General features: G+C 38.4%; 1 protein-coding gene across 1 annotated transcript; it reads right to left on the reverse strand.

Moving 5' to 3' along the window:
• Positions 1 to 9,215: 9,215 nt before the first annotated feature.
• LOC145131537 (E3 ubiquitin-protein ligase RMA1H1-like) lies at positions 9,216 to 9,923 on the reverse strand. The gene has a single exon (XM_079066213.1). It carries the CDS (start codon positions 9,921 to 9,923, stop codon positions 9,216 to 9,218), a length of 708 nt encoding a protein of 235 aa, XP_078922339.1.
• Positions 9,924 to 11,455: the final 1,532 nt, after the last annotated feature.

Here is an 11,455-nt window from a genome sequence, read left to right on the forward strand (position 1 = left end):
TTATTTAATTAGTATTAGTCATAAATTAATTAGGAATTAATTTGGTGACTAAAAGAGATTAATTAAATAAAGGGGTATAAACTGTCAAATGTGTGATAGTTGAGTTTTGGGCTGGGAAACCCAATGGAATAAGGAGGAACGAAATTATGATGAGGGATCATCATATTTTCGTCCAAGGGCCTTATTCCAGAAGGTTCCTTGGGCTGCTTGGTGGCTAAGCTATCCATTAGGGTTTAGACTGAAACCCTAGCACCCTATAGTATAAATAGATGCCCTATGCTTCAATTTTCGACCACTTGATTTCAAAGAGAAACCCTAGGGCCGAAAATTAGTATCCTTCCCCTCTCTCTTAATTTCCTTCTTGCTTCAAGGTGTTTGTAAGCCATTAGAGGCACTACAATTGTGGTGCTTGCTTTCAAGAGTTCAAGAGATCAAGGAAACTAGTTGTTATTGCAATATAACAACAAAGGTATGTCTACTACACTTCTATATGATTTTCGAAAATAATATAAGCATGCCAGGGTTTATTTTGTGTTCATATAGTTGTATGTCTTATAGTGAAAACATAGATCCAATTAGGGATGTATGCACACATAGGATTGTTTGTATAAAACCTATCAGTGGTATCAGAGCCTTTGGTTTTTTGTTTTCAATTGGATTTTATACATATTATGAACTTGAGAAATTAGGGTTTATGGCAAGTAAACCCTAAGGCTTGATGATTTTCGCAATTAGGGTTGCAAAACCCTAGTTGGCGATTTTGATAGGGTTCTTAAACCCTTTTGCCTAGCCTCCATATTTTCGAAATTAGGGTTATGAAACCCTAGGGATTTCGAAAATCCCTTGCCCCCCAAGACAAGATCCCAAAATTTTAGGGATTTGGATATTGCTATCTTTGTGATTATCAATTTAATTGTTTAAACTAGATAATTGAAGATCTTGAATTATCCTTTCCATAAATTTCAAAATCTAAGGGATAAAAGGATTAGGTAAATTAATAGTTTAATTTTATGATAATCCTTCATGATTTAATAGTTTGAATTAATTGTTTAATCTTGATAATTATTAAATCAAAGTTTTGTTGATGTTTAAAATTTTAAATGAAAAGTTTAATTTTCGAAAATTTTAAATACAATTAAGACACTAGTATTTTGAAATGTTTTAAAATACACCCTTATACAATTATGATATTATAAGATTAATTATTATATATATGTATAAGAATAAGCTAGTCTTATCGCTAGTAGGCCTCATTCACGAAGCCAGTCTATAAGGTGGGTATAAGGTTGCTGCCTATAAAATGGCGCTTAATGGATGTACACTCACATCTACCGCTTGCTTGACTGGTGGAGGGTCGTTAGCCGAACGGATAGGATAGGGCACTTAATTCCTCATTATAAGTATAATGGAAAGATTAAAGTAACTACATTGTTTTACAAATTCCCATTTTTAGTTACTTTAGGGTAAAATGTGAAAATGATGCTATTCCATGGAATTACACTTTATACCCCTGTCAAACATTAGTGGAGCGTGCGTGGTTAACCAGCACACAAATTTGGGATTGACATTGGTGACAAAGGGTGGCTCGATGTCTTATCATAGATCAATGGAGCGTGTGTGGCTAACCAGCACATTGATTAGGTGATGAAAACATTGAGTGCACCACGATGATTCGCATGGTTATTCACAAACTTGTTTGCGATCCTCGACATCCCAGTCGCAAATTTGAAGTGCATATCGAGATTTAAACATGCCATTGAAATGTTCAATGAATCTCAAAAGAAATCTAGGAATTTTCAAATACATTTAAAACTTAACCTCTTTCGTTTTTCATGGTGAAAATTAGTGAATCGTCATTCACTTACCTTCAAATTATTTACTTTTAGATTACGGCATCCCTTTTCTAAGTTGTAAATAATGTTGTTGGATCCTAGCCCTAATTTCTCATTTGGGTGTTTAATTGGGGATTCATTCTAATCAAACTTTGTTCCTTTCTATTTCAGATGTCAAACGCAAACGCGAACAACAACACTTCTGGGTCATTCTCGTTGATGAACCTATGTCAGAAAGTGACATTTGATGGCTCGAACTTCAACGAGTGGATGAGATACATTCGCATGATAACTCGTTACGAGGACAAAGAATATGTCCTAGACGAGAAGCTAGAAAAGATCAACCCAGAAGAAGCTACTCCTGAAGAGATGGCCGCCTTTGAGGCCCACGAGCGTGATGCAACAAAAGTTCATTGCATCATGTTGGCCACCATGAACCTCGAACTCCAAAAGTCCTATGAGGACATGTATCCATATGAGATGCACCAAGATTTGCTGGACAGGTACCACCAGAGCGCGAGGCAAGAGCGCTATGAGATCATCACCAACATGATCACCGCTAAGATGGGGAGTGGAGAATCACTAACTGCTCATTTGCAAAGAATGCAAAGATATGTTGATCGCCTTCTCAAACTTAATGTTAAGTTTGATGAGGATTTGGCTATCGACATCATCCTCCACTCCCTGCCTTCCTGCTACAACCAGTTCAGAATGACCTACCACATGAATAAGGAAGAGGTCACCCTAAGTAAGCTTCAAGGGCTCCTGAGGACAGCTGATAGCAACCTCAAGGACAAATCTATTGCATCATCCTCTACTGTAAGTGCTCCTGTGTTGGCAATTGGCCAAGGAAAGGGAAAGAAGAGGAAGGCTCCTTCCAAGAGCCACCATAAGGGTAAGACCCAAGATGGTTCCTTTTCTAGTGGGACCAAAGCAGGTTCTATTAAGCCCTCTTCTGACCCCAAGGAAGCAGAATGCTTCTATTGCCACCAGAAGGGCCACTGGAAACGAAGCTGCCCTAAATATCTGCAGGATATTAAGGATGGGAAGATAAAGCCCACCTTTGCAGGTATGTATTTAATTAAATCTAATAACTCATCATTTGCTACTTCATGGGTTCTTGATACAGGGTGTGGTTACCACATTTGTTCTGATATGCAGGGCCTAAAAAGAAGTAGGGAAGTGGAGCATGGAAGGATAAGCTTGATCATGGGAAACAAGAAATCTTCACCAGTAACCAAGATCGGAGTTTATTCCTTAGTGTTGAGTAATGGGTTAGGACTAGATTTAAATAATTGTTGCTATTCGCCAGATATGGCAAGGAACATCATTTCTTTTCATGGTTTGTTTAGACAAGGTTTCAGATATTCATTTGATAATAGTAATGGTTCTATTAATGCTTATTTGAATGGTGTCTTTTATTTCAATGCATTACCTTGTAATGGGATTTATGAATCTGTGTTAGTTATTGATAATTTAGGAAATGATGTTTTGAATATTGATTCGTCCACAAGTTTGGACAAAGCATGCTTGTGGCATTGTCGCCTTGGCCATGTTAACAAGAAACGCATAGCCCAACTCCAAAAGGATGGAGTATTGGAGTCATTCGACCTTAGGGACGATGACGTGTGTGAGTCTTGTTTGCTTGGGAAGATGACCAAGTCACCCTTTACTGGCACATGTGAAAGGGGTGAGGGTGTATTGGATCTCATACATACAGATGTATGTGGACCCTTTAGATCGACCACAAGGGACGCTTGTCGTTTCTACGTGACTTTTACAGATGATTATAGCAGATATGGATATATCTACTTAATCAAGCAGAAGTCAGAAACCTTTGAAAAGTTCAAAGAGCTCAAGAATGAAGTGGAGAATCAGTTGGGCAGGAAAATCAAGATGCTTCGATCTGATCGAGGGGTAGAGTACCTAAGTCTTGAGTTTCACGACTATTTGAAAGAGTGTGGAATAGTTTCACAATTGACGCCTCCTAGAACGCCACAATTGAATGGTGTGGCTGAGAGACGTAATCGAACCTTGTTGGACATGGTTCGCTCTATGATGAGTCGTGCTTCGTTACCAATCTCATTCTGGGGGTATGCCTTGGAGACTGCCGCCCATATCCTTAACTTAGTTCCCACAAAGAAGGTTACCAAAACACCTCACGAGATGTGGACAGGGAAAGCTCCCTCGCTAGCACATATCAAGGTTTGGGGTTGTGAAGCTTTCGTAAGACGAGAGACTCACGACAAGCTAGAACCTCGTAGTGAGAAGTGTTACTTCATTGGCTATCCACATAAGTCTTTTGGTTATCTCTTCTATAGACCAAATGACAATGTTGTCTTTGTTGCTAGGAGAGGGGTTTTCAGAGAAAGAGAACTCATAAGCCAAGGAGACAGTGGGAGTCAGATTGACCTTGAAGAGCTTCAAGAGTCAGGAGAAGAAGGAACCTCTGATACTGGCGTTCAAGATGAGGAGGAAACTCCTGTTGAACCAATTGACCAGTCCTTACCTCTTAGACGTTCAAGTAGAGTTATTGTTCCACCCCAGTTTTATGGTTTCCATATTACAACTGACGGGGATACGTTTATTAGTGATAGTACACTAGTGAATCTGGACGAACCTAACAGCTACAAGGAAGCCATGGCAGGCCCAGAGTCTGCTAAATGGAAAGAGGCAATGGACAGCGAGATTCAGTCCATGTATGACAACCAAGTTTGGAATTTGGTTGATAATGTACCAGGTCGTAAGACAGTCGGGTGCAAGTGGATCTTCAAGAAGAAGACAGACATGGATGGGAAAGTGCACACTTATAAAGCACGATTGGTCGCGAAGGGCTTTACTCAAACTCCTGGAGTTGACTATGATGAGACCTTCTCACCAGTTGCGAAAATAAAGTCTATTAGGGTAATGCTTGCAATAGCTGCGTTTCATGATTACGAAATCTGGCAGATGGACGTAAAGACCGCTTTCCTAAATGGGAAGCTGGCTGAGGATGTTTACATGAATCAGCCAGAGGGTTTTGTCAATGCGAAGCATCCAAATAGAGTGTGCAAGCTTGAGAAATCCATTTATGGATTAAAGCAAGCATCTCGCAGATGGAATCTTTGTTTTGACGAGAAGGTCAAAGAGTTTGGTTTTCTGCGAAATGAAGATGAGTCATGTGTATATGTCAAGGCCAGTGGGAGTATAGTGAGCTTCCTCGTATTGTATGTCGATGACATACTACTCATAGGAAACGACATCCCAACATTGCAGGAGGTCAAGTCCTGGCTTGGAAAGTGTTTCGCTATGAAGGACCTCGGAGAGGCTGCAAATATTCTGGGAATAAGGATAGTAAGAGACAGAAGCAAGAGACTGATAGGACTCAGTCAGGATACATACTTGGAGAAGGTACTAAAACGTTTTAGTATGGAAAATTCCAAGGAAGGGGAGTTACCAATCCAATGCAATACCAAACTGAGTAAGACTCAGAGCCCGAGTACAGAGGCAGAGATAGATGATATGAGTCGAGTACCTTACGCTTCCGCAGTTGGCTCGATTATGTACGTTATGACTTGTACTCGCCCTGATGTGGCTTTCGCTTTGAGCATGGTCAGCAGATATCAAGGGAACCCTGGTAGGGCACATTGGATTGCTGTCAAGAATATTCTTAAGTACCTACGAAGGACCAAGGAATGGTTTCTAGTCCTCGGTGGGAGTGATGACTTAAGGGTGCGAGGGTACAGTGACGCTAGTTTCCAGACAGATCGGGATAATTACCGATCATAGTCGGGCTGGGTCTTTACCCTGAATGGAGGAGCAGTGACTTGGAAAACTTCCAAGCAAGAAACTGTAGCTGATTCAACATGCGAATCAGAGTACATTGCGGCGAGCGAGGCGTCAAAGGAGGCTATATGGTTGAAGAACTTCATTGGAGACCTTGGAGTTGTGCCATCCATAAAAGAGCCCATGGAAATTTTCTGTGATAATGAAGGAGCGGTTGCCTTAACCAAGGAACCAAGGGATCATGGCAGATCTCGACATATCGACAGGAAATACCATTTTATTAGACATCGGGTAGAAGAGGGACTCCTCGTTGTGAAGAGGGTATCGTCGGAAGATAACCCAGCAGATCCCTTTACGAAGGGACTGAGTAGGGTTAAGCATTTGCAGCACGCTAGGAGCATAGGGTTAAGGACGATATTAGTTTAGATTAGATAGGTAGGAAACTTGTAATGGATGATCTTATATTCAACATTTGATGATTAAATAAAGGTGTGTTATTTATAAGAAAGTTTCTATCTTGTGTTGATTTATTATCTATTGTTTCAATTTTTTGCATGTTTTGACTTCCTGAATAATAAGATTATTCAAACAGTCCACAATCGCTCATATGTTGGAAGTAGATATGAAGGAAGATTGTCATAAATTTGTTTGTGGATTGTCTAAAAGGTTTTAGACATAGCAAAGGTTTGCTGCAAAGTTTATGAGTGCTTATGAAATTTGTATTGAGCATTGGAATAGACCCGCACTTGCTGGCATCGCTTCATGAATGTTATCACAAGTGATCGCAAGATGATAATATCATATAATCTTCAAACCTAGAGATATGGTTATTGTTTGCTAGTTGACTATACATTGATAATGCGAAAAACGCATCAGTAACTTGATGTTATAAAACGCATTATTGTGTGTGGCTTAGCTAGTAAATGATAAAAGCATATAAGTCGACGTTTTCTGTTCCTTTTATTCTATGAGAATAAAAACGATATCTTGGCCACTTGATGATTTGGTTTGACTTATGTGCCGGGCCCGGTCAGGATGAAGTTGATGTGTTCAACTGAGTTCTATGTCGAACAAATCAGAGATCGAGAAACAAAATGCTGAACAATAAGTATTGTTAGCATGATATCTAGAACAGAGGATTATACAATCCCTTATCTAAAGGACAGATTATTGGTCAGAGTTGACAGCGGCTATTGAAAGCTACGATTGCTAATCGGATACGGAAGTCATATGTGAGATATAGTTACTAGACTTATCCAAGTGGGAGACTGTTGGATTAGTGTCTAAGTCCGTAACTATATTTGGTATGTACTTGATCCGAGTGTGCATGGTCCTTTTGGGTTGCCTTCACCAAAGCAACTTGACAAGGTAATTTGATATGAGAGAGAAGATATTGTGGTTTATTAATATATTATAAGAATGATATATTAAAGGAGAAATCATATTTATTTAATTAGTATTAGTCATAAATTAATTAGGAATTAATTTGGTGACTAAAAGAGATTAATTAAATAAAGGGGTATAAACTGTCAAATGTGTGATAGTTGAGTTTTGGGCTGGGAAACCCAATGGAATAAGGAGGAACGAAATTATGATGAGGGATCATCATATTTTCGTCCAAGGGCCTTATTCCAGAAGGTTCCTTGGGCTGCTTGGTGGCTAAGCTATCCATTAGGGTTTAGACTGAAACCCTAGCACCCTACAGTATAGATAGATGCCCTATGCTTCAATTTTCGACCACTTGATTTCAAAGAGAAACCCTAGGGCCGAAAATTAGTATCCTTCCCCTCTCTCTTAATTGCCTTCTTGCTTCAAGGTGTTTGTAAGCCATTAGAGGCACTACAATTGTGGTGTTTGCTTTCAAGAGTTCAAGAGATCAAGGAAACTAGTTGTTATTGCAATATAACAACAAAGGTATGTCTACTACACTTCTATATGATTTTCGAAAATAATAAAAGCATGCCAGGGTTTATTTTGTGTTCATATAGTTGTATGTCTTATAGTGAAAACATAGATCCAATTAGGGATGTATGCACACATAGGATTGTTTGTATAAAACCTATCAGTAAAACCAAGCTTAGATGTCGTTTGATTCCGGAATGTTGATGCTCGAGAACTTGATCCGATTTTATGATTAATCTGAAACAAATTTGTGAAGGAAGTAGAAGATGTCGATGATCGAGAGTTGGATCAAATGGTACAATGACCATGCCAACAAATGATTTACCTATCTTACCCTAAACTTATTAGGCCGCCTGGTATACCGGCAACAAATGGGCTCGTGGTCTACGTGGCCATGAGCGTTGTCCGTGCACACCAGCCTGGACCTTCGTGGTCGTGGTGATTTGTGGTGGGGAGGACGGAAGACCACGGCCGTTGCCTCTCTCAGCTTCTTCTTCTCCCTCTCTCTCCGTTCGTTGTCGTCTCCGGTACACCAACACCGGTCCTTGATTCGTGATTGTCCTCGTGGTTCCGTTGCTCGTGACAAGCATTGCAGATGGTCTTATGGTACACAACGAATATTGGGGACGGGTTACTGCTATGGATCTATGTCTTGACAATGTTAAATTAGTCATCAAGTCCAATCATGTTTCACACTATTTTCCATCTTGCTTTTGTATTTGCCATAATTCCAGTCGACAAAGCCTATTTTAATTTTGGCGAAGAGTGCATTCACAATCGCTTTGTTATTCGTCATAATTTCTATCGCGTAGTAGGTTTTCTCCAACGAAATTCCGACAATGATCATCGAGAGGAGTGAGGAAGTATGTGTGTAAGCCTTGGTATTTGCTCCCAGCTAAATAGTTATAATTAATAGCTAAATATTAGGGGCTAAGATAAGCACAGCTAGCTTGCACACATGTAAATAATGATCTCAACAATCTATTTAACAATATAACTTATTGAAAAATAATAATATATTTTATAATATATTTGGAGTAGACCAAATTCGGACACATACATCTTAATAAAGAAAATTCTGACATAAAGTAAAATCAAAATTGGTGTAAAACGTTAATGTGAGTAAATCACAAATACTAGAGTTTAAACTAAAATGATATTTGAATTGTAACTTATTGGAAACATTTAAAGTAACTTTATATATGTTGGCTGGGACCCAAGTCTAAAAGATCCCCACATTTACAAAAAAAAAAAAAAAAAAAAAAAAAAAAAAAAAAAAAAACCCACTTATTCGTTTTTCCAATGAACGTGTTTAACAACTTTGTGACTTAATTCTTTTTTGTTCACTAATCTGCCCAAATCCCTCACAAATCCTTTGCTAAATTTTAAAAACTGAAGTATGCATGTGATCTATCAATGAATTTGTCGTTGTTGCTTATATGTCTAGTACAGTAACATTTCTTTTCAATATTTCTCACCTTCTATACTATATAGATTTATAAATATAAGTTTGGTGCTTTGAGGATAAATAAGTCCTTATAAATTACTTCTAAGTCTCACTTTTAATTGTCGAAAAACTGTCTAATTAGATCAACACGCCTAACAAGTGTTGGTGAATTGCAGTACAAGTACACAAGAGGATAAAAGAGACGCTTAATTTAAAGCCTACGGAATGTAGAGAACACACAAGTACGTAGAAGTGGAGGAATGATCGATTTATGTAAACAAGAAAAGACAGAATAGTATACAACACAACAAGAAAGCGTAAATTCTGCTAAGCGATCTATCAGCCTGTGTTGTCTGCAATCTTCTCCGCCTCGTAGTGTTCCCAACTAGATTATATGAATTGGGAGTAGCAAATAAAGGTGATTCCAAGTCGCCCAAAATCCTCCCAGACACCATTTCTCCAAGCATCCCAATTGTTGGACTTGGAACAACAACAGCTGCATCCATTAACATATCACCTCGGCTAGGCATAGCTAGAGGGGGAGGTGCTTGTCGTTGATAGCCACCACGATGACTAATTTGCTCAACTCGTGTGCCTAATGGATTATATCTTGGTGTTGGAGGCCTCGGTGGGATCACCATATGATCTTTTTCATCAGCACCATGACTAATTGTGGTTTGGCAAGGTCCGTATAATGGGACCATGGTGTTTTGTGAGACTTCAGTTTTGCATATTGGGCACTTTGCGTTTTGCTCTTCTGAGGTTTCTGATGGTGTATCTTTCTGCTGAATCCATTTGTAAATGCAGGGCCAGCAGTATAAGTGACCACAAAGTGTCACTACGGGTTCTTGGACAGCATCCAGACAGATATTACATTCTAAGCTGCCTGAAACACTGTTTTTGGATTCATCAACGTCTTTATCGGTGGATTTATCCTCTCTGTAAAAGCTGGTTTGATGTGCAGTTTGCATGGCCATTCTTAATTGTAGTCAGAATGTTCAAATATTTGATCGATGGATGGATGAAATGGTTATGACGTTATAGACATGAAGCGGCGTGTTCTTATAGATGTTGACGAATGTTGATAAAAAAGTGATCTTCTTTTTTAAGGAAACATAATAATTTCCTTTTGAAACTTCCGAATGCCTCTCCTTTTCCATTCAAAATGATGCTATATTATATTTAGAAAGAAATAACTTCATACATAGTATTCAGAAAAATATAATAATTTTCATACATGATTTAATCGGAGTTTTGTACGATGGTACTTTGAAATTTTTTTCACCAAGATGTAACAGTTGAAAACTTATTTACAATAGAGTAAGTTGCAAAATTTGTCTATGTGGTTGTACCAAAAAACTATACCCAATAGCATCCGTGGAAAATTTAAATATATTTAGAAAAAACTATTTTGCCTTATGATTTTTTTTTCATTTTCTTTTATCTATTTAAATATTTTTATAATTAAAAAAATAAAAAATAAATAAATAAACGGTCGATAACCTAACCAATAACACCCCTTTCATTTTCTCTTCCCTATCCGGCTCCAACACCACTGTTGTCCGCCTGTAACCACCAGCAACCTCCGGGCACCGTCTCGCCAGAAACAATCATCATTCTCACTAGGTATCACCCCCATTATTAAAAGATCAGGTCGAAACCCAACCCCTCTCCTACTGACCAACATCATGTACTACTAACCACCATCCAACACCACCGACCACCTTCCAACACCATTGTTAATGACAAGCTCATCCTCCCTGGTTACAAAATCAAGATAAAACTAAAATCTAATCTAAAACCAAAAAAATAGTGATTAATTCATAAATCAAACACCAAAATCAACATAACTTTCAACCTTAAGAGTCAAGACCAAAAGAAACACTACTTCAAAACCTAAAAAAAATTATTTCTATAAAAAAAACTAATATGCCACAAGAAGAACACCCAAATGAAAAAATAATATATATGAAATTATCTGAGAAATGGATAGATCTTTAGATGACTCCCATTCGAGCTACGAAGACCATGTTATCATTTGGTCTGTAGAACAATTATCCAAATGACTTTTGTGGGTAACCAATAAATATACACATCTCAGCTCTAGGTTCAAGTTTATCTTTGGGCTCGCGCCTAATGAGATCCTCACAACCCCAGACCTTGATGATGTGAGAGTGAGGGAGGTTTTCCACTACACACATCTCATGAGTGTTTTGGAAACTTTCTTGGTTGGAACAATATTTAGGATATGGGGAAATGTATCTAAGACATGCCCCCCAGAACAATATAGGAAGCAAAGCTCGACTCATCATGGAACGAACAATGTTTAACAAGGTTCAATTTCTCATCTAAGCTACTGTTGGATATAGTGTCTAAGTCCATAACTATATATGGTATGTACTTGACCCGACCCGGCATGGTCCATTTGGGTTGCACTTCAGCCGAGCAATTTATGGATAATCTTTTGAGAATAGTATAAGTTATGATTTATTAATATATTATAAGTTCT

The sequence above is a fragment of the Lactuca virosa genome, chromosome 8, assembly GCF_052849685.1.
Source record: "Lactuca virosa cultivar CGN04683 chromosome 8, Lactuca_virosa_CGN04683_v6, whole genome shotgun sequence".
In the NCBI taxonomy this organism is placed as follows: Eukaryota; Viridiplantae; Streptophyta; class Magnoliopsida; order Asterales; family Asteraceae; genus Lactuca; species Lactuca virosa.